Source organism: Manis pentadactyla, chromosome 2 (genome assembly GCF_030020395.1).
Source record: "Manis pentadactyla isolate mManPen7 chromosome 2, mManPen7.hap1, whole genome shotgun sequence".
NCBI lineage: Eukaryota > Metazoa > Chordata > Mammalia > Pholidota > Manidae > Manis > Manis pentadactyla.
This window is the reverse complement of record NC_080020.1, coordinates 156,158,019-156,181,903: the sequence shown is the minus strand read 5'-3', so window position 1 is coordinate 156,181,903 and position 23,885 is coordinate 156,158,019. Positions and strand designations below refer to the sequence as shown.

Sequence of the window (23,885 nt, the reverse complement as noted above, 5' to 3'; positions counted from 1 at the left end):
AAGTTGTAATTCCTATGAATCATCTCACTCAATGGATTTCAGGGTTCAATTCTAGGAAATGCCCTCTGATGAAAAATGAAAACAAAAGGATTAATTTAGGAAGTGTTTTTCAAAAATGAAATCTCTAACTGTGCTAATAAGAGCTGTGCTTTCTTCAGATAAAATGAAGGATGACGCCTAGGAAACTGGTACATTAATAGCCTGGTGCTGTCAAGATCGGAACAGAAAGACTGGCATGAGGTCCAGTGGTTTCAGACCCCTGAGTGATTTTACCTAGATGCCAGTGAAGAGGAAGATGGCTTTATGTTCTCTTCATGACTTTAATCATCTATAGTTGATTTTACTTTACTTTTTCTCTGCCTCCAGAGTGACATGACTTTAGCACTTACTTGCCCGCACAGCTGACTCCTGTGTCACTGCACCCTAGGGCCCTTCAGGAGCCATCCTCTTACTGCACCAAAAGATCTTCAAACAAGAGAGAGGGTCAGTGAAAGCGCATGGGGTGTGCAGTGGACCAGCCACCTCGTGTGTGTGCACGCCTCCACCCATGTCTAGAGCACAGTTCCCTCAAGTCCATTTTGGTGTCCTGAGCACCACTGCTTCTCTTGTGACACAACACTGAACAATTCTGACATTGCATCTAGGTGCATGGGAAGTGTTTAGGGTAGATTTGCTAATGTCTCCCCAGATATAAAGATGAACTGCTTGGAAGGATGAATAATAAGAAAATGTCATCTTGTTGGGTGAAATTAAGCCTCTGTGTCAGGTGTGAGGTGTTCTTCCTAGGTATTGTGGGAACTACAGATTAGTAGAGAAGAAACATATACATGTATAGCCATAGCCTCTCTTTATGGAGCTCTAACCGTGCACCAGGCACTATGGTGTGGGTCCTTGTGCGTTGCCTCTTCTGTCCTTGGTGGCCCAGTGGGTTGCGTACTGTTGATTACTGTCACCAAGGCAGGATGTAATGCGTATGGGGCCCCAAGTGCTATAGAAGCACAGAGACAGGTGAAGTTAACCCTTGTCTTTAAGCTCAGGGAAGGTTTTACAGAAGAGAAAATAGACCTTGAAGGATGGGTAGGATTTTACAGGTAAAAAAAGAGGGATGTGGATGTCAGGGAGAGGGAAGGGGAAATTTAGCAGGCAAGCTTCAGGAAAGCCAAGCAAATGTGCGCATGAAGTCTTTAATTTTAATTCTGTTTACAAAGAGCAATGGTTAATATAAATATGTTACTGTATATGCAAACTGTTTCTGTGACACCTCTGGGACCAGGTACAGTGCTTTCTCACATTAGCCTCTACTCTAAGCCTCTACTCTACTTCTAAGGGGAAAGGTTATTTCTCTGTCACACAAAAGTTAAAGTGTTATATTCAGAATTATTGGTATAGACGAGTCCAACCCATCTTCTTATGTTCCTTTAAAAGACCTTAATTATGATGCAAAGGTATAAACCATTTACAGATGAAGAGAGCTGAAAACCTCCCTCCCATTTTTTACTTTTCTTAGTAACTTTAGTTCTTTTTTTTGTTTCAGGTTACTGGCATCCTGCCATGCTTGCTTGATGGTGATTGTTTTATCAGGTCTAACTCTTCATCTCCAGATCTTGGAATATTATTTGAACTTGGAATTTCTTACATTCGCAATGTATGTCAAGTGAAAGATAAAACTTTCTAATGTTTCAGTTCAAAGGGAAGTTGTTTTTGTAAAAGTCTGTACTTAAGTAAAATGATTGAGGTTTTTCTTTGTAATGAATTTTAGTCTCTTGAATGAGAATGGCAGTGATTCTACATTTATATATACTGCTGTTTTTTTGGTAGCATTTAAAATAAAATATAAAACCAATTTTATATTTTTATATTTAAGGCTTGATTGAACTCCAGTGCTTTGAAAGAATGAGTATTTGAAAAGGACGGGACTTGCAGAAAGTGATAAAAGGTGCTGAGTGGCCCTCCAACATGGTTTACCTGTGTCCTAGTGGACAGAGTACACTCAACCCTGTGGCTGAGGGTTCTATTTAAGGGACCCGTTAGAGGGGTAATTTTTATAAAGGAAACACCAGAAACCTGAGTTAACTTATCTAATATAAACTATTGAGCCAGTGGGTATGGGTCTGTGACAGTAATTAACTGTCTCCACATTTTAATAGTACCTGGATGGGTGTAGTGAGTATCCTTGTCCTCAAGGTAACCCAGAGAACCAGTTGTTATTACATTAATGATATTACACTCTTCTTTAATTTCTTTAAGGCAAACTCATCCATTTGTGTTCTGAGTGGGTAGGACAGGAGAGGGGAGCAGGTCGCCCAGGCAAGCTCCAGTGGCCTTTGGCAATTGACAGTGGAGGAAAAGTTCTGAGCAAGAAGACCCTTGAAGTATTTCATTCGTGTAGTCCATCTTTCATTGGCACAAAGCTTCTTAATCCCATGTAGAACTGGTGTGGTTTGAAATGATTCCACAAAACATATCACTTAGGAAACAATAGCAGCGGTTGCCACATCACCAGGTTGGGGGATTCTCAGAGCAACTGACAGGACGGGGTTGTCACATTCTATACCACCTTTACTCCAGCCCACAAACAAAATGGGGTGCCACTGTTGAGCTTGATTTTCTTGTGAAGAATCGTTTAGTTCTAAAGGTGAATACTAACTTTCTCTTTTAAAAGGACTTGGTATGTGTTTATAAATTCAACTGGTTTAGACATTAAGTTTCATATACCTTTTTATTCCCTAGTCAACCGGTGAAAGAGGAGAATTAAGCTGTGGCTGGGTGTTTCTTAAACTTTTTGATGCCAGTGGAATTCCTATCCCAGCAAAGTAAGCCAGCTATATATTCCTTCCAGATGAGTATTTTTGTGGAGATTCATTTTTTAGAGTCTGGTTACCTCAGGTTTGCACCAGAGTGTATGTTCTAGCATTTAAATGACTTGTGGGAGAGAGCTTTTAATGTTGATTTTAATATTCTTTAAAGGGGTGGAATATGAAAACAACATGCACAGTCTCATCCTAGGGAGGAAGAACTGCCACATATAGAATAGGTATTTTAAAAGGTGTTCACACAAGCTGTCTGCTGAGAATATTCTTTCAGTAATTTTCTGTGGTATTAGCACATGTCACAGTGCTAAAACAGAGCCTAATTCTCTCCAAAGAGTGGGAAAGCTAAGTCTGGGTCCCTGGGTCTTCTGTGACTCCACCTTTCTTCTATAGGTGATACTTTGAAATCATAGTGGAAGCCACTGTAAACCAGTTTAAGGCCCAAAAGCAGACTGGTAGCAAATATTTGCAATATATACATAATAGAAGATTATTATCCCTACCATAAAAAGGTTTCAAACATGAATAAGAAGATGACCATCCAAATTTTTAAGTGGGCGCACACTCATACACATCTAAGTCTAGAATATAAATAAGAAATTCACAGAAGCGCTACAAACAGGCAGTCAGCAGGATGGTGGTTAATGATATTGTTTGTTTTGGAATTCTCAGATTCTAGGCTCTAGTCTTGGCTCTGTCTGTATAACTCTAAGCAGGTTCCTTAATGTCTCCAAGCCTCAGTTGCCCCCATTTTTAAAATGGGAGATTAAAATAGTTCGTACCTCAGAGGGTTATTGTGAGGATTAATTCAGAGAATGTTCCCTGCCTTCTGTGACGTCACCTTAGATCCCAGGGGTGGTGTGGCATCCTCACACAGGGCCAAGGTGAAAGTCCTATCTCCACTTGTCCTCTGATGCTACCCCATAGGAGGAAGGAGGGGCACCTCATTCCCCCACCTCTCCCAGGGATGTAGAAGCCCAGGCTTCTTGTGCTTTGGGGTTTCCTTGTTTTTTAAATATGTTCAGGGTTTTTAAGTTGTACCCAGTAAGAGGGAAAAGTATGTCTGCTCCATCTCTCCAAAAGTGGAGTCATAGCTATTTTTTAATGAGGTGGAAACATATGTATTGACACAGAAACCTTTCCAATGTATATTACTATATGAAAAAAGCAAGTTGCAGAATAGTATATATATGGTAATTACACTTCTGTTCATGAAAAACTGTATGTGTGTGCGTATGTGGGTGGGTCTATGTAAACAGTTCCCAGAGCTTGCCTCTAGCAAAACTGGTAAAGAGGTGACCTTTTTACCTTCTACTTTCAACACTTGGATAGCATGGAACTTTAAAAGAAAACATGTGTTAGTTTTGAGATTTACTGTGTATATAAATATTTCTTTGCATTTTCATAGAAAAGGATAGGGCAAGAAACTAAGGAGAGATGGGATAGGGAGGGAGTATTCATTTTTTTACTTAACTTTTCTATGCCATTCAAACTTTTTATAACAATCTACATATTATTTATATTTTAAAAATAGTGTAAATTCATAATAGCTGTATTTCAGATTATTCAAAACATTTGAAAAATATATTAAAAAATATATCAGTAATAAACTCATTAACACAAGTCATTAAAATCAAAACACTTTAATGATATCAGTTAATCTTTCTCATTTTAATATGGAAAAATGTATTTTCTGCATTTCACAGTTGAGAAAGAGACTTTACTTACTGAGATAAAACCTCATGGAGGAATCAGCTTTCATTCTCATTTACCAATGACACAAAAGTAAAATGACTGGGAATGTATGTGTTAAAAATAATTCCACTACTGGCTCCAGTGTTTCAAAATGTCCTTAATCTATATCATCATGTGTATTGGTCTCTGTAGAACTTATGAACTCCTCTTGAATGGTGGCACCCCTTATGAGAAAGGTGTGGAAGTGGACCCTGCAGTATCCAGAAGAGGTACAGCTCTTATGTGTTGCCTTCCTTCCCTTTACAAGTAAACAAACAGAAAGTGCATGAGAAGATTGTATATTCCAGTAAGCATAACGTTTTTCCCATGAATTCACATTTTGTAAAATATGTCATTTGAGATTAAAGTCTGATCATTGTTATCTAAGTGTTTATTTTCTTGGTACATATGGACTCTAAGGTAGGGAATCAGGAAGCCTGAGGACACTGCCTTGGTTCCTTTTCACTGCTCTCTAGGCTGATACCGTGACCACCACAGGATTAATCCAGTAGACTGATTCAGAGGTCGCCTATTGCTAGGTTAAAGGGTGTCAACATTTCAAATTGTGATAAACTTGCCACTTTGCCTTCCAAAAATATTGAGCATCTTTTAATATCTTCACTGATCAGGCACTGTGCTAGATGATGGGAAAATGGGGTTAAGACAGATACGGTCCTTGCCTCACGGAGCACAGAGCCTGACAGCTCTGAAGCTCTCCTTTCCCCTTAGTCCCTGCCCTTGCCCATGGCTTAGGGCACACGCCGCTGCTGTGCCAGTGGTTCCTTCTTGTAGCAGGATGTGTCTAGGGTCTGGGAAGTGAGCAGCCGGCTCTTCCTGGAGTCAGATGTGCTTTCTCAACTCCCTGTTTTCCTTCCTAATTGGTAAGGTTGATGCTGTCAAAGCACTTGGTGGAGTGGCAGCTTCACGGCCCAATTTGGTGCCCTTAGGAAAGTCAATAGGCATTAATGTCTGACTTTATGTCTCTATCAGCTCATTTAGCATGTGTGAGTGACTCCTGCTTTTCCTGCTTTAAAAAAATTATAAAGAGATTGTTTTATTATAAAAAAATGCTCACTGTCCCAAGTACTTAGCTTTTTGACTTTTTTTTTAAAGCACATGGGAGTGTTTTCCAGCAGATTATGATAATGAGAAGGCAGCCTCAACTTTTAGTGAAACTGAGATCTTTGAACAGAGGATCAAGAAACATACTAAGGTTGGTGGTGCCCGCTTTTACCTGTCCAGTGAACCTGAGGTCACTCAGCATCTGTGAACCATCTCTGCTTCTGGCTTCTTCCCCTGTTTTGTAATCTTTTGTGAGTTATTTTATTCCTCATTCATTCATCTGGCAAAGATCAGGAGAGAAATAGGGAAGTAATGAGGTTCAAATTAGCTTACTCTACTGCTTACTAGTTTAGCTTGACTGATAGATTTAGTCAGAAATATTATGAAAACTTTTGACTAAAAGGGGCTTACCATCCGTGATCCTATCTTCAGGGAACTTTATATTAATGTCAAGTTTGTTGAGGTGTAATCTACATGCAAAAAAATTTACTCTTTTTGGCTTACAGTTCTTTGAGTCTTGACAAATGTATACAGTCATGTGACTACCTCCACAATCAAGATAGACCTTATTTCCACCACTTTGAACAGCTCTCTCTTCCCTTTACAGTCAGCTCCCCGGCTTCAGCCTCAGGCAACAACTCTTTTGAGTTTTTTTCCCAACAGTTTATCCCTTCTCCAGAATGTCATGCAGATAGAATTCATGCAGTACCTACCTTTTGTATCTGGCTTCTTTCACTCAGCATAATGCATTAGAGAGTCATGTGTGCTGCATGTGTTAGCAGTTTGTTCTTTTTTGTTCTAAATAGTATTCCATTTGATGGATATACTGGAATGTGTTTATACACTCACTAGTTGAGGGGCATCTGAGTTGTTCCAAGTTTGGGCAGTTATGAATAAAGCTGCTCTAAATATTTGCACATGAGATCTTTGTGGGTGTCCATTTTTTGTGGGTACAAATGGGATCACTGGGTCGTCTGGTATTTTTTTAACTTTATAAGAAACTGCCAAACTGTTTTCCAAAATGACTATGCCATTTTACTCTTTTACCAGCAATATATGAAAGTTCCAATTGCTCTATATTTTTGACAACACTAGCTATAATCAGTTTTTTCTGTTTGGCCATTTTATTAAGGGAGTGTCACATGGTGGTTTTAATTTGCAGTTTCTTCAGGGAGCTTTTGCATGAGTAGAATCCCAGTTCTATCAATTTCTAACTCAGTAATCTCTTGGACAAGTCATTTAACCAGCTTGCTCAGGGTCACAATGTCCACATGTTTAAAATGGGCATAATAATAATAATAATAATAATATCACCCTCTTAAAGCTGCAATGAAGTTTAATGAAAAGAAAGCATATAAAACTCTTAGCCTTGTAGTTATAGAGCATGACACACTGTAAAACACAGTTAAGAGTTAGCTATAATTATTTACAAAATTATTGTTACATGCATAAATAAATGCAAATATGTAGATGGTACTATATGTCATATAATTTGTTCAAATGAAACTGTGCTATGTAGCTGATCAGACTGGGGGGTATTTGAAGTAGGCTTTAAAGGATTGGAGAGGATGTGAAGATGTGTCAGAGAGGAACTGTCCCGAGAGGGCACACAGTGGACAAGAGGGGGAAGCAGGCAGGGACTGACGCAGTTGAACTGTCTCACTGTGACCTGCACCTTGCTTGCAGATTATCAGGTAGTAGGGTAATAAATGAAGGCTTGGCACATTGCTCTCAGCGGTTGCTTTTCTCATTCTAAGTCATGCTTGTGATTTAATATCCCTTGTTCTTTTATCTAATAAAATAGTATTAGCAGTGAAATCTTTCAGCAACCATTAATAGTAATAGTTATTCATTCTCTTGGCTTTTTTCTCCCTGGATGTTCATAGAGCCTGCAAATTCCCTTTCCTGGTCAATATTTCCTTAGAAAATTGTTATTTTTCAAGATTAAAAAAAAAAAAGCACAGTAGCAGTCTTTGTCAAAGAAAGCCAAAATCCTGTTTGGCTTCATTCTTCCTGCTTCTCAGCCTCCCACCACTCATCTCGCTGACTAGCCTCCAGGAGTCCCAAATCACTCCCAAGCATGTCCTTTAGGTACAGCTCTTAATAATGTGTCTTTGGCCCCAAACACTGGTTTGCAGATATTTTTCACAATCTAGAGATCAAATCTGAGTGGGTGGGGCAGAGGTCAGATAGTCAGAAACTGAGGCACTTGTTTGGTTACAGCACATAGTAGACACCCAAAATGTTTGTTAAATAATTTCAAAATAGAGATCTTCCTGCTGGTGTAAAAGTGTGTTTCCCAGGAGCTCTGCTCTGCGCCTGTCGTCTAGCTTCCCCCTGGCTTGTCTTGGTGTGTCCCAGAGCCCAGAGAGGGACCTGGCCACTGTCTTGGAATTGCCACTCCACTTTGTATCATCTGGAAATATGTACTCCCAGTAGTGTCAAGTGTGGGTTGGAGCAACCCGCTGGTGCAGCCCCAGCTCAGGGCCTCTCACAGAGCCCAGGCCACGGGCCTGATGAAGCCAGAGGCCCCAGGCTTAACTGCAGAGCCGTGGGCCCTGGTGTGGGGCCCTGGAGTGAGGCCTTGGGCACCCGCAGGGGTGCTTTGGGTCATAACTGCTCCAAGCCTGTGTACCTGGAGGTGAAGACTGCGGCCGCGCTGATCCGTTCCTGGCGCCTCTCATCCCCTGACCTGCCCCCTTCACTGGATGGGAGAGGGAGGCAAACAGTTGGTACCAACAGCCCTCCTCTCCTTCTAAAGTAAGTCCCACCTCTAGCCCCACCTCTAGCCCTACTCTCCCTTGCTTGAAAATTTCACCTTTGTTTAGCCAAACTTCTCTGCTTAAAGAAGAAAGGACAGAGGCTCCTTCCGATATACCCAGGGATGTACAACAGTGCAGGCAGGGCCCTGGGCAGGAGGCCCAGTTAGAGCTGCATCAGTGTCCACTTTTACCCAGCGTCCTTGCTAGTTGGCTTAATACTCCCCTTTCACCAGCCAGCAGTCTTACGTGTGTGTGCCCTTTGGCTGTTAGAAGACCTGTGAAAATGTGAATGAATCCATGTAGACTCATCTATCTCCTTTACCCAACAGCACCAGAATCCTGCTGTGGGTTCCCTTTTGTGGAAACAGCTGTGATCATGTTGACCCCCTCAGCATGAGACAAAAGAGGGAGCCAATTGATCCTTCAGTTTCACCAAGACTTGCCCTCCTAACTTTGGGCTGTCTTCCGGTGGGGTTTAACTTGATGTGATTTGGCCAAAGACATGCTTATAAGCCCCTGAGGAGGGAAAGCCCTGAATTTAGATGCAGATTTCCAGTACAGGAGTTCTGAACATCAAGAAACCCTGGTCCGTAGAGTAGGCTGTGTGCATATATATAAATTTGCTGTGAACTTGTTTATTTTCCTTTGCCTTTTTGATGTATTCCATCTTTTTTTTTTCTTTTTTACTTCCACTGTACTTTTGCTAAAAGTAAATGAGGCACTAGTGCTACTTACCTGGGGCCCATTGTTACATCCATTGCACTTTTGCCACCAGAGTTAAATGGTCTATCTATGAAATCAGAAAGAAGTATATTTTTACTTCTTCAGCTCAGCCTACCTTTAGTAGCTCAGACCTTTCTGGTCATCTTGGGTTTGGGAAAATCAGAGGATTTCCCTAAAGAAAACTCTAATAGAGAGCAAGCAGCATTGTCCCTGTTGGGAGGTGCCAGAAAGAAAGAGGTGCTGCATTGTGGGAGGATGGATGGCCTCTTCTGAGGCTGGAAGCCATGCCTGCCAGACAGACAGAGTGGGCGGGTTTAGCAGAGGGGAAAAGGGAAGGAAGGATCTACCCTTTCCCCTAGCAAAATCAATGGCTATTCTTCAGCATGAGACATGAGTTGAGCTACGCACTGAAACTGCCCACATGGGCTATAAACCAGAGGACAGGATGTAGAACAACCCTTATGAATCAGAGCGTGAACCCTGAGAAGGCAAGTGGTGGCATCAAGGTAGCTTAAAGGACCCCCTATAGTCAGTCTTTGAAATCTCGTTCGGATGTATACAGCATTAGAATTTTAGCAAGGTTGGAAAATGATGGTTTCTGACTCTGTGTACCAAATGCTTAAAAGTGTGGTAAGAAAACCTGTCTTACATTTTTGTATGTTTCTAGAAATGCAGGGTTAGTGAGTGATCAAGGATACTTATCTAAATTCCTTGAAACTACCATGTGGATCCATTGCTCCTGCACTTTCAGGAACCCAAAGACATTTTTCCTCTTTGATGGAGGACATTGTTTACAAGGTCTTTAAGATTTCCTGTGTGGTCCTTCTTCATGCTTAATGACAGAGTTCATATATTTCTAAAACTAGCATTGAGAAAATGTAAATTTAGAATGATTCAAGACATGTTCTTGAGTATCTTCTAAGGTTAACTCTTGTGCTCAGTGTATTCCCAGTAAGTATTTAGTGTGGGTCAAGTGTCAGGATTTTAAAGTACTCAACTCATTTGTATATCTGCAGCTCATTATTTTGATATCTCAATATTGAAGTCGTGATTCTATGTTTTTATTCCTAAATGTTTTCTTGTCTTTGATGCTAATGTATGTGGAATTGTTTTAATTTCCTTTTCAAATTGTTCATTGTTAGTGTATAAAAGCAAGATGGATTTTGTATGCTAATTTTATACCTACAACTTTGCTGAGTGTATTAGTTCTAACAATATATTTGTGGACTCTTCAGGGTTTTCTACATATAAACTCATGGTCATAGTATATAAACCTTTTAATGTGTTATTGAGTTCTGTTTGCTGGTATTTTGCTGAGGATTTTTTCATCAGTAGTCATAATGATAAGATAGTTTTCTCTTCTTATGTCTTTGTCTGGCTTTGGTATAGGATAATACTGGCCTTCCAGAATTGGGAAGTATTCGTTCCTTTTATTTATTTTTTTATTATACAAAATTTTTATTAAAGTATTATTGATATATACTCTTATGAAGATTTCACATGAAAAACAATGTGATTACTACATTCACCCATATTTTCGAGTCCCCCCCGCCCAATATACCCCATTGCAGTCACTGTCCATCAGTATAGTAAGATGCCACAGAGTCACTACTTGTCTTCTCTGTGCTGCAATGTCTTCCCCATGATCCCACCCACACCATGTATACTAATCATAATACCCTTCAATCCCTTCTCCCTCCCTCCCCACCTGCCCTCCCCAACCCCTCCCCTTTAGTAACCACTAGTCCCTTCTTGGAGTTTGTGAGTCTGCTGCTGTTTTGTTCCTTCAGTTTTGCTTCGTTGTTATACTCCACAAATGAGGGAAATCATTTGGTACTTGTCTTTCTCTGCCTCGCTTATTTCACTGAGCATAATACTATTTCTATTTTAAGCATTTTGAGGAACCTCCATATTACTTTCCACAATGGTTGAGCTAGTTTACATTCCTACCAGCAGTGTAGGAGGGTTCCCCTTTCTCCACATCCAGCATTTGTTGTTCTTCATTCCTTTTAAATGTCTTGGATGAGTTTGGGAAGGATTGGTATTGATTCTTCTTTAAATAATTCACCAGTGAAGCCATTTGGTCCTAGGGTTTTTAGTTGGGAGGGTTCTGATTACTAATTCAATCTCCTTACTAACTATAAGTCTGTTCATATTTTCTGTTTATTCATGCTTCAGTCTTGGTAGGTTGTATGTTTCTAAGAATTCTGTCTATTTCATCTAGATTATCCAATTTGTTGGCATACAATTATTCATAGTACTCTCTGATCCTTTATTTTTGTAAAATCAGTAGTAAGATCTCCCTTCACTTCTGACTTTAGTAACTTGAATCTTCTTTTTTTCTTAATCTAGCTAAAGTTTTGTAAATATGTTGATCTTTACAAAGAACCATCTTTGCTTTCATTGATTTTTCTCTGTTGTTTTTCTATTCTGTGTTTAATTCATTACTGCTCTAATCCTTATTATTTCCTTCCTTCTGATACCTTTGGGTTTCATTTGTTTTTCTTTTCTAATTCCTTAAGGTATAAAGTTAGGTTGCTAATTTGAGAGCGTACTTCTTTTTTTAATGTAAGCATTTACAATTGTAAATGTTCCCTCTTGACACTGCCTTCACTGCATCCCTTATGTTTTGGTACCTTGTGTTTTCATTTTATTTATCTCAAAATATCTTCTGATTTCCCTTGTGAGTTCTTCTTTGAGCCATTGGTTATTTAAAAACATATTGTTTAAACTCCACATATTTGTGAATTTTCCAGTTTTCCTTCTGCTATTGATTAATAGTCTCATTCCATTGTGACTAGAAAAAGCACTTTGTATGGTTTCAGTCTTCTAAATTATTAAATTGTTCTGTGGCTAACCTGTAGTCTATCCTGGAGACTGTCCCACATGCACTTGAGAAAAATGCGTATTCCACTATTATTGGACAGTGTTCTGTATATGTCTGTTAGTTACAGTTGGTCTACAGTGATGCTCAAATCTTCTATTTCCTTATTGATCTGTCTGCTTGTTCTGTCCTTACTGAAAGTGGGATAGTGAAGTCCCCTACTTGTATTATTGCTGATGTTTCTTTCATATAATTAAGAGCTCTAATATTTGGTGCACACGTTTCTAATTGTTATATCTTCTTGCTGACCCATTTTTTAAATCACTATATAATATTTTTTTTGTCTCTTATAACGGTTTTTTGGCTTAAAGTCTATTTTGTCTGATAGTAGTTTAGCCATCCTGCTCTCTTTTGTTCATTATTTGCATGGATTATCTTTGTCCTTTCATTTTCAACCAAAAAGTGTCCTTAGACCTAAAGTGAATCTCTTGTACATAGAATATGGTTGGATCTTGTTTTTTTACCATTCTGCTGCCAATCTGTTATCTTTTGATTGGTGAGTTTAACCCTTTTATATTTAAAGTAATTACTGATAGGGAAGGACTTGTTATTGCCATTTTTTTATTTGTTTCTGTATGTCTTACAGATTTCTTTTGTCCCTCATTTCCTTCCTTACTCTCTTCCTTTGTGTTTACTTTTTTGTAGTGACACACTTTTATTCCCTTATTATTTTCTTTTATGTGTATTCTATAGATTTTTTCTTTGTGGTTACCATGGGGATTACATATAACATCCTAAAGTTATAATAGCCTATTTTAAATTGATACCAACTTAACCTCAATACTGAAACATTTTTCTGATTTTTAAGCCCATACTATGTACCAGGCATTTCATCAAGCATTCCACATGTACCCTGTTTTAATCCTTTTAATAACCTTTTCAAATGCAGATGTTAGTATTTGCATTCTACAAATGAAGAAACCAAAGCACAAGGAGAATAATTAGTTAATCTGAAGTTATAAATCTAGGAAGTCAAGTTCCACCCACCATGAACAGTCTGAACTCATGTTTCCTCTGTGTTTGTCACAGGTTGGGTGGCCATATGGCTTTGTTAGAACTTGTAGCTGACCAGTCCCTTTCTTTCTAAAATACGTGATTGATAACTTTTCTTTTTCATTTGACTAACATGGTTATATATGCTAAAATGGAAACATAGGAATGACAACACACAGAATGAGACTTGAAAGTATACACATAAAAATATAAATTTTCTGAAGTTTAATGGGGCCAACTTAGAGTGTAAATTTTCCTTAAAATGTGAAATTTTTTCCAATATTGAAGCAATTTGAATTCTTCATTAGGATAATAAGTATACATTTAAAAAACACTGTAGATTGCATTGTAGGGGACTGTTTAATGAGTACATGTTTTTCTTCTTTAATAGTCTACTGCCCGAAACATTAATTGGAAGTATGTCCTGTATTCATTTGTTGATCTTTTATCGCCAAATTCTTGGAGATGTACTCCTGAAAGACAGACCAAGCATGCAAAGTGCTGGTAAGGTGTCTTTGCAATTTCCTATGTATAAGAATGCATCACACGTATCTACCTACCACTTCAGCATTTTATTAAAAATAATAATAATAAAGAGAGAAATGTGGTATCCACATATAAATCAAGTATAAAAACCAAATGAGTATTCATATTTGAACTGACTGTTTATAGTTCATAATGCATGAGCAAAACCGAAAGTTTCTGTGATGACTGCCCTTGTACTGTTCACTATGTAACTTATTCATTATGTAAGAATTTGTTCTACATGTAAAAACTTGTTTGTTATGCCTCAGAAGATTGGAGACTGACAAAAATTAGGCTTGGGGTGGATTAATGATTGTGCATTGAGCATTGACTCCCCTATACAGAATTTTATTGTCGTTAACAACCATTTGATCAATAAATATGAGAGATGCCCTCACAAAAAAAAAAAAAAAAAAAAAAAAAAAAAAAGGACAGACTTCCAATGGTAAAATAAATAAGTAACCGGGATGTAATGTATAGCATAAGGAATATAGTCAAGATATTGTAACAGCTTGGTAGGGTGATAGCTGGAACCTAGAATTATGTATATAAATGTTCTACCACTGTGTTGTACACTTGAAACTCATGTAATGTAATACTGTGTGTCAACTACCCCTCAATAAAAAATAATTATTTAAAAAAAAAAAAAAAAAGAATGCATCATGCTTTGCGTAAATGTAATCTATGTGAACCTTCATCTTCTGCTTCTGAAAGTGACATTTGGAATAAAATATCTAGAATAGCATCATTGTCAATAAGTTACTTCAGATGCAAAGCTGTGCTTAGCATGTATCCTCTGTGAGCTCAGTGTGTATTCAGTTCTTTATAATATATGTATTTTCACATTTCAAATTCTATAGCTTGCAATCCTAAAACTCAGATATAATCGTATTTTCCCTTAATGAGTAACTTGTTTTTAACTGTGTGTTTGGTGTGTACATCATCTTTTTTGGGATGAGACCAAAATCACCCAAAATAACTGGTTTTTAATGCATGAAGTTTAAATATCAAAGCACTATTTAAAACTGATGAATCCAGGTAAGAGGTTCACATGTTCCATTTTTATTCTTGCAACTTTTTTGTAAGCTTGAAATTTTTTCCAAGTAAAATGTTAAAAAAAAAATTTTAAGATATCAGTGAATTGTGACACATGTTGAACTTGCAAAGACATATGCTTGTATTACAAGAATTGCCTCCCAAAAAAGTTTTATTTTATTGGATATTCCTTGAATTCAATAAATCAGTAAGCAGATATGTATTGAGTACCTACTATATGCCAGGCTCAGGGATGAATGAGACAGGCATGGCCTTCCCTACTCTGAGGAGTGACAGACTTCAAACACAAAATCACATGAATAATTTTTTCCAACTTTTTAAAATAAGTGTTCTGAAGGAAAATACACAACAAGAAGCATAGGAAGATGTGAACTGATGTGTAGGATGAGGGAGGTTTTCTCTGGGCAAGAAATATTTAAGGTAAGACCTCAGAGAGGAGTTAGAGATATGGGAGAGCGTCCTCTCTGCATGGAGGGACAGGCATGTTTTAGACCCAAGGCAAGGAGACCTAAGGGTGCGGGAGGGATTGCGTTGAAGGCAGGCCAGTGCAGCTGGAGCAGAGTGAGTAAGAGGGAGAGCCCTACCAGGTCTAAGCACTCTAGACAAAGAGAGTTCATGGTCCTCTCCGGGAACTTACCACCTGGATAGGTAGGTAGAAATGGAATTCAAAGGCAGAGAAACACCAACATTTCTCAAGGAATAATTATAACTCTAAGGAAAGGGCAGTTTAACCCTTTTAATTATCATTTGCCTTTAACTTTATTTTAATGACTCTAGAAAAACTTCATAAATGCCGTGATTTCCTAAAGAGGATAAGCTTGGTTTTCCTGTACGTAAGGGGAAGTTTGCTCAGAATTGTTGCTTTCGTTTGAATCTGGCCATCAGAATAAGCCTAGTAAGATCTACAGAAAGAATTTTTCTCTGCTGAAGGCACAGGACTACAGCATGTATTGCCCTTGACATTTCAGAGGTGTCCTTTCTCGTGAGCTTCTTTGCACAGGCCTTTCATGTGCCAGCATGTATTGTGGGATATCAGTATTACCCCAAATAGTATTTAGGTATGTGGCCAGAATCCCCAACTCCTGGTTCCTTCCAGGTTCATCCACCCCTATCCATTGACCCCAGATGCCCGAGCAGCCCACCCTGTGCCTCCTTCCCCCTGGCGCTTCCTGCTCAGCCTTCCAAGAGCCTCCTAACTGGAAGATTCTTTTTACCACACCACAGTTATGTCATAAGGAGGAAAGAGAGGAAGAAGAACAAAGTTTTCTAGTCTAATTCTGTTCAGAGCCACTTTACTCCCACTATAAAAGCTCTAGCTACTTGGTACAAGACTCATTTCAGAGCTCCCTGGGTATGGAGGTAGAGGCACATGTAGGTTGAAGAGACAATTTTGAGCTCCCAGAGGTTAAAATGTGTAGAATGTGTTACCAACAAATCATGTGGCACAATAATTTTAATGTGAATGAATTTTTTTATGTCTATTGCATTAAAATATATCAGATGAAGTTTATATATAAAATCCTTTTTGTTTTGTATTTCAGATTTAATTAGCAATCCAGTGCTGGCCACCTTCCCCAAGCTCTTGGAGGAGCCTGACGTGATGGATGCCCTGCGGGTGAGTAGCATGCATCATCATAGGAACCTGATGGGGTCTGAACATGGCTCAACACACTGCACTAGGGAGTTCTGATGTCTGCTCTGCGTTTCTTTTTCCTTCTTTGGGTGGTGTCTCCCAGCCCCTGTCTGCTGTCTAGCTAACTTGGTTTGAAAGTCACCTCCCCATGGTTGCCTTCCCTGACCCAGTAGGCAGATGGAATGCCTGCTATGCACTATTGTAATCTCTTGACTGTTGTTTGTTTCTTGACTTTTAAGATGGCCACTGGTAGTCCTAAGAGCAAAAACCCAAAATGGTTTGTTAGATAAACTAACTTAGTTTCTGGGGGGGAATCAGAGCATGCATATCATTTTTATTTTAATTCAGCATATACTGTCTACTGTATGAAATGGCAACTGCATATCAGGTTGAACCATATGAAATCTCATTTTCAGCCATTTTTTTAGCCTTTAAAAATGACAATTTCATAGAGCTCAACTTCATTATCAGAGTCAACAAATATTGGAAGACCCATATGCCTTGCAATACCTGGATTATACGTTGCCTGTGGCATTTAAGTGACAGCAGATGAGGACCCAGAGCGTGTTTCCTGAAAGAGGGAGTGAAGGGGTCCTAATGAAAGGCTGGGGGCCAAGTTGGGTTTTGACACGCCGAGAGGGAAGGGAGGACAATCGAGGAGAAGGGAGCACCGAGGCAGGAGGACCAGAGGGTGTCCTTGAGAAGAGCACTGATCCAGTTTGGCTTGTTGGATGTTGCCTGCAGGTGGTCGGTCTGGGTCTCTTGCTGTGGGTGAAGAGTATGCAGGGAATGGGTGATCCGTGAAAACTGCTGGAGGCAAACTCCTGACAGCACAGAGAGGGGGACACACACATGCAGGCTTGTCAGGAGCCGACTTGGCCCAATGGAGAAACGGAAGGAGGAGCAGCCATCTACAGGGGGTTTATTAGGCTTCAAAACTGGTTGCATGTGCCAGTGTGGCTGGGCTGGGCATGTCAACAGTAACAACAAGGTTTTCAGCAAAAACACTTAAAATGTTCATGACATATGATTACCCATAATTTCAGACACTATCGTGAGATAATGCAAAATGTCTCTTCCTTCCCCTATAAAGTCATTATGTCATGATATTTATTAATTATACAGAGCATACAGGCACTGCCTCATTCAACAAATGTTTCACAAGAACCCATGGGGCTAAGGCACTGGGCTGGGCGCTGGCATATTCCTCTAGGTGTGTACCAGCCACAGAATCTGGACATTAGTATTAGGATGAACCTTCAGGCTAAGCCATCTAATGTCTGCACTTCGGGATGAACAGACTACTCAGCGGCCCAGCTGGCCAGGGAGCTCAGCAGAGGCCAGGCCAAGGCTGTTAGCAGGTCAGCTCTGGGTGCCTGCAGATATGCCACACACTGCAGGAAAAGGTGTATGGGCAAAGCTGTCAACACATATTATTAAGTGAAAAAGAACCCATTTGAGGCATAATAAAAGTGAGGTGGGACCTTAACACTTAACTAAAAAACAATTGGCAAATTTTACCAGACAATAAGTCTGAAGTTGCTAAGCAATATTCTTGTTAAGCCCGACACCTTTTTTTTTGAGAGGGCATCTCTCATATTTATTAATCATATGGTTGTTAACAACAATAAAATTCTGTATAGGGGACTCAATGCACAGTCATTAATCAACCCCATGCCTAATTCTCAACAGTCTCCAATCTTCTGAAGCATAACGAACAAGTTTTTACATGGTGAACAAGTTCTTACATAGTGAAAAGTTCTTACATGGTGAACAGTGCAAGGGCAGTCATCACAGAAACTTTCAGTTTTGATCATGCATCATGAACTATAAACACTCAGGTCAATTATGATTATTCATTTGATTTTTTTTTTTTTTTGAGAGGGCATCTCTCATATTTATTGATCAAATGGTTGTTAACAGTTCACAACAATAAAATTCTGTACAGGAGACTCAATGCACAATCATTAATCCACCCCAAGCCTAATTCTCATCAGTCTCCAATCTTCTGAAGCACAACGAACAAGTTCTTACATGGAGAACAAATTCTTACATAGTGAATAAGTTCTTACATGGTGAACAGTGCAAGGGCAGTCATCAAAGAAACTTTCAGTTTTGATCACGCATTATGAACTACAAACAATCAGGTCAGATATGAATATTCATTTGATTTTTATACTTGATTTATATGTGAATCCCACATTTCTCCCTTATTATTATTATTATTATTTATTTTTTTTTTTTTAAATAAAATGCTGAAGTGGTAGGTAGATGCAAGATAAAGGTAGAAAACATAGTTCAGTGCTGTAAGAAAGCAAATGTAGATGATCAGGTGTGTGCCTATAGGCTAAGTATTAATCCAAGCTAGACAAGGGCAACAAAACATCCACGGATGCAGAAGATTTATCTCAAAATGGGGGATGAGGTTCTAAGCCTCACCTCTGTTGATCCCCAAGTTTTCACCTGATGGCCCCCCTGCGACTGTGCCTGTCTTAGGTTGTTCCTCCCTTAAGGAATCTTATCCGCCTCTGGCTAACCAGTCATTTTCCGGGGCCATACAGGGAAATGTAAAGTTGGTAAGTGAGAGAGAAGAAGCCCGACACCTTTTAAAGTTTACATGATGAAGTGTGTGAGCCTTCTAGTTAAGTCCAGTGTATCCTTGGCATTTCAATAATAATAATAATGGCAAAGGTCCTCTTCACACTCTCCAGGACCCACAGGAGCAACAGCAAGCAGCATGGAGGGCCACGACCCTGTAAGGCAGCTCCTTCATGTAATGACTCTGAATAGTCCAGGGTAGCTCCTGAGGGGCACAGCCTGTGGTCTTTTGATGGGAAACTTCTGTATTTCATGGAGAATCTCCTTCTTGGTGCTATATGTCATTGTCACTCCAGGGCCTCCCTGCTGAAAAAGGGCTGGTACTTTCATGGAAGCCATGAAATCAGGCATCAGCAGAAGGATGCCTGCAAACAGGCACAAAAGCGAGACCCTGGAACAAGCAGCTGGGAGACCGGGCACACTGCCACTCGCTCAGTTTGCCCCAGCTGGCCCTGTGCAGGTCTTTGATTCACACTTCTGTGGGGTTCATTTCTTTCAAGAAGCTTTTGCGAAGCTTTGGGGACAGATTTGAAATATTTACTTGCAAAGCTGTGCTTCATTTTACTACACTGATCACAGACAGTCATCATGGCAGACAGAATAGTAGGGAAGTACGGTATTTCACGGAGTTTTCTATTTTCATTCCTGTCATACCTTAAAAGCTTACTAGTATTTTATTGTTCAGATGCTGTGTTTGTGCAGTTTGCGTGGATGTAGTAGTGTTTCACTTACTCTTTTCTTAAATTAATTTTGACTTGTAGAGTCATGGGCTTCAAAGTCTCTTCCACTGATAACGTCCTGTCTAGTCAGTCTGGTTCTGGGTTGTGAACAAGAGATGCCTAATTACACATTCATGTCATACATCTGTGGGGTCTGTACAGCATTTTCAACCTGTCCATAAGTCTGATTACAGAGGAGGTTGCAGAAGTGTGGCAAAGATTTGTGAATACTGGGATTAATATAGTATTTCTGTTTGCTTTTTAGAGTTCATGGGCTGAAAAAGAAAGCACATTAAAGAGATCAGAGAAGGTAATTCTCCACACTGAGCTTATATTTACAGTGCTGGCTGTGTGCACCATCTCCTAATGCCTCTCTGTAGCTGAAGTAGCCCTCATCAGCATTTCTCTCCACCAGTTAAGCTGTGTCGTTATGATTGCAAAGACACCTTCCCAGAAGAGCATGGGTGACAGATTCCTAATGTGAAAAGAAACACTTGATCCAGGTGACCATTCAGATCTAAGTTTCATTTGAGGGAGGAGTTTCTAAACCAAAAGTCTCCCAGTTGGCCATTAAATTTCTCTTATTTCCAAAACAGTCCTCTAGTTTTCAAGGTCCTTGTTAGGAAAGGGGAAGGAAAAATAAAATGGCCTGGGTGTCATGCACTGAAGAAATGTACAGCTCATGCACCACGTCAGAAGCGTGGCCTTCACCAAACATGTGTCAGCCAGTGAGAGGTGGCTTGACTCTGATCCAGGATTGACAGACTTTTTCTGTAAAGGGCCAGATAGTGAATATTTTTGGCTTTGCAGGCCATATGGCCTTTGTCACAAGTACCCAGCTTTACCATTGTAATACAAAAACAACTATAGACAATACGTAAACAATTGAGCACAACTATATTTCTATAAAACTTTATTTATAAAAAGAGGTGGCGGGCCACAGTGGGCCCATGGTCCATGGTTTTGGGGCTTCTAATTTAATAAATTATCTACAAGGAATATAGGAGAACAAGCAGATTAAGAGCCCTAAAAATTGAAAAAAAAATTGTATGCATAGCATATCCTTATTTGAGCTTCCATTTGACCAGGACCATCCACATTTGACCTTTGCAAAATTGGCAGGTTAAATGCTATCCAGGCACAGCAGTTGCACAAGGAGCTGGGCCTCAGGCCCAGGGAAATTGCCCCGACACATGGGAGCAGTGCCGGTGTGCAGCCCCTGCGGCCTATGACATCTCTGCCTTCACCTCCTGCGCCCACTGTGGCTCCCACCCTGGGCTGTGTCAGTGGTACACAACTAATATCCACATGGCAGTATCTTGTTATCTGGGGAGGGTCTCACAGCAAATCTCACTCCTTGAGCCTGTCTTCTGCAGATGTCATGTAAGATACTTGTACCGTTCTCTCATAACAACTTGACAGTCATCTCTGATACTCTGTAAGGAATTAAGTGGATACAGAAGACTTCACATTGTGTTTTAGTTATATTTACCTAGAACCACACCCTTGTCATCAGAATTAGATTTCAACACCCCAATGTCCTTGATGGAATGTGTGACACACCCTCAGTGGAGCTTAGGAGACACCCTTTCTCAAGTTGCCACTCACAGACTCTCAGGGAGAACTGCTCAGCTCTCCCCCGTGGAGACTTGCTTGCTTCCACTTTGGACAGTGTCGTGTCCTGACTAAGTAGCTGGCTCAGAACTGCTTACCTGCTAATAGCACCTTGCATCCCACCCCACAGATGGCTCTTAGTTAACAGAGTTCATAGAATTTAACACCTGAAAAGTAATGATGTCACACAGTCATTTGCGGTGGTGGTGTTTCCCCAGAGAGACAGAGAGTTCCTGAAGGCTGCATTTCTCCTGGTTTACCACGACTGCGCACTGCCTCTGCTCCATTCTACAGTCCTGCCTCCATTCAGGTGGGCAGAGGAAGAGACTGAGGCTGCCCGCTGGAAGGTCATCGCTGATTTCCTTAAGCAAAACCGGGACAATGAGGGTGCACTCCAGGCTCTGCTGTCACCAGATGCAATCCATGAACCTTTTGACATTTCGGAGCAGACCTATGACTTCTTGGGTGAAATAAGAAAGAATGCAGCCTGACAGTGGTTGTCCTTAGCTTTCCACTGAATCTGAGGAATCCTCCATGATGACCTGAATGAAAAGACAAAACCAAGAGTAACTCACATTATAACTTAGGCTTGACTCTTTTTTCTACAGACCACATTGCATAAGAAATACTTCTCATAATTTGAATGTTTTAATATCATACAATAAATATTTTTCAAAAACAAACTTAAAGTTGACAGTTTAGATTTGCATAAAAGCAAGATTTTATCAAAAGCTGAAGTTATGATTGTTCAAGAAAGTGAAAATATAATCCTTAGAATTGGAGAAGCTATTTGCAAATCATATATCTGATAAGAGTCTAGTACTCAGAATATATAAATGTTTGACTATTGCTACTAAAAAATATGTTGTGAAATGAAGGAAAAATCAAAGTAATTAGTTGGAGAAAGTTGTTATTAATCACTTAATTCAGTCTAATTTTATAATGTGATTTATCTTAATTAGATATAAAAGCAGAATCTAGTTTTGCCTCTTCAAGCCCATATCATAAGTGCACTTTCAAAAAAACTTTCAGACTTTGGAGAATGAGTTAACCCAACTCTGTGTCAAAGACTAGTGGTTTTGTTGCATTTTCAGGAAACCTGTGACTGCTGATAAATTGTCCCAACCCTTCACTATTCATAAGAACCGCACAGTTGGCATTTACTGCCTACTGCACATGCTCTGTTATCTGGGTTAGCCCTCACAGCTACTGCAGAAGGTAGGTACTGGATTTCCTATATTACTGCTAAAGAAATGGGCCAGGCAGTTTAAGGAACTGGCTACGGTCAGAGCTAGAATGTAGCATGGCTAATAAACTACTGCATATGTATTGGTGTACCATGTATTAAGATACACGCAGTTTAGAGTTGCATGTGAAAATAAAACATGAGAAGCTTATTTAAAGACAAATATGATCAAACGAGAGTTTAAATAATCAGAGTACCAACTGAGGTATATTTTTGCACATAAGGTGCTTTTAAGGCATGCCTTAAAAGAGGCATTTACTTTTAGACATCCATAATATTATGAAACTGCTGGGCTACATCTTATGTAGCTTACTCTAAACCCTTAATCTGAACTTAACATGGGCCTTCATCTCAGAATCAGCATGATGCAAAAGGGCTCCCAGCCACAAATGTGACAAGAGAACATGGCCTTGCAAAAGAGATTCCACTCTTGTTTCCGATCCTTGATTCCTGGAAATTCTCCCTGTACATCCCCTCTGCCCTTGGTGACATGTGGGAAGCCGAGTGTTCGGGTACCATGCGTATGTCCAGCATGATGCCACTGCCCCAGCCCCTTCGCCAGGGGCAGTGCCCCCTTCCTCTGGGACCATGGCCTCCTGGCTCCTGCTCCAAAGGAAAGGCTTCCACCTGTCCAAATGGAGGTGGTGAGCGCATACGGGGACTCTTCCCCATTCAGTTCCTGAGTTACACTATCTTCAGCCCCTGTAATCTTGTTTGAAGGACACTCTCCATGGTGAAGGTCATTATTCTGTAGACTTTTTAATTCCTAAGTTCCACCTGTTTATTTTTTAAATCATTTAGCTTATTCCTAGCATGAAGCCAGTGACGGGTGGGGAGAGCATTTTGAATACAGAAAATATTGCTGATGAATTCCTTTCAATGACTACAGCATGAGGAGAGGCAACCTTCTTTAGAATGTCTTCACAGACTTTTTCATGTTCATTTGAAATGTGTCATGGTTCACAAACGTGGGCAAAACTTCATAGTTTCTGACACATGCATAAAATATGGGACATGAGGGAAAACAGTTTCAGGAAACCTGAGGCCAAAAAGTGAGGCATGAAGGCATTGAGTCTCTATGGAGGGGGCATGCAGCAGGAGGCGAGGGCGTCTCTGCCATTGAGAAACCATCTTCTCTCTTCTGTCAGTGGAGTCTCTTTTTTTTACACAAAGAAACCTCTCTGGCTTCTTAAATGCCACTTTTTAGCTTCCAAAACGGGAAGAGCTTGTTGAGGAGCCAAAAACATCCTGGAAATGAGCCCTGGGGGGTCTGTGTCAAGGAGTGTGCCTTGGCAACACTGACTTAATCGTGAGAGCCACAGCGGGGGAGCAGCAACGGGCGTCCAGCAGGCCCCCACCGAGGGATGATATACACGGGGCCTACCTAGAAGGACGGGGACTCCCACACCAGGGCCATGGGCCCGGGGCAGGAGGGTTCCAGCCTGTAACTCCGCAGCCCACTGCCCCCAGCCTCCCAGCCTCTTCTCACTGGTTGAGTCATATACTCTGGGTCTGTGGGAGGTGAG

General features: G+C 40.2%; 1 protein-coding gene across 3 annotated transcripts in view; it reads left to right on the top strand.

The window, feature by feature from the left end:
• The window catches only part of NPHP1 (nephrocystin 1), a 55,539-nt gene extending 33,743 nt beyond the window's left edge, over positions 1–21,796 (top strand). For all 3 annotated transcript variants that reach the window (XM_036924124.2, XM_036924125.2, XM_036924123.2), the window contains 8 exons: positions 1,535–1,645; positions 2,731–2,813; positions 4,698–4,774; positions 5,658–5,757; positions 13,360–13,472; positions 16,091–16,164; positions 19,765–19,809; positions 21,332–21,796. In XM_036924124.2, the coding sequence (XP_036780019.2) occupies positions 1,535–1,645; positions 2,731–2,813; positions 4,698–4,774; positions 5,658–5,757; positions 13,360–13,472; positions 16,091–16,164; positions 19,765–19,809; positions 21,332–21,604 (876 nt within the window). In that variant the 3' untranslated portion in view covers positions 21,605–21,796. The remainder of the gene's footprint in view (positions 1–1,534; positions 1,646–2,730; positions 2,814–4,697; positions 4,775–5,657; positions 5,758–13,359; positions 13,473–16,090; positions 16,165–19,764; positions 19,810–21,331) is intronic.
• The last annotated feature ends 2,089 nt before the right edge of the window (positions 21,797–23,885 follow it).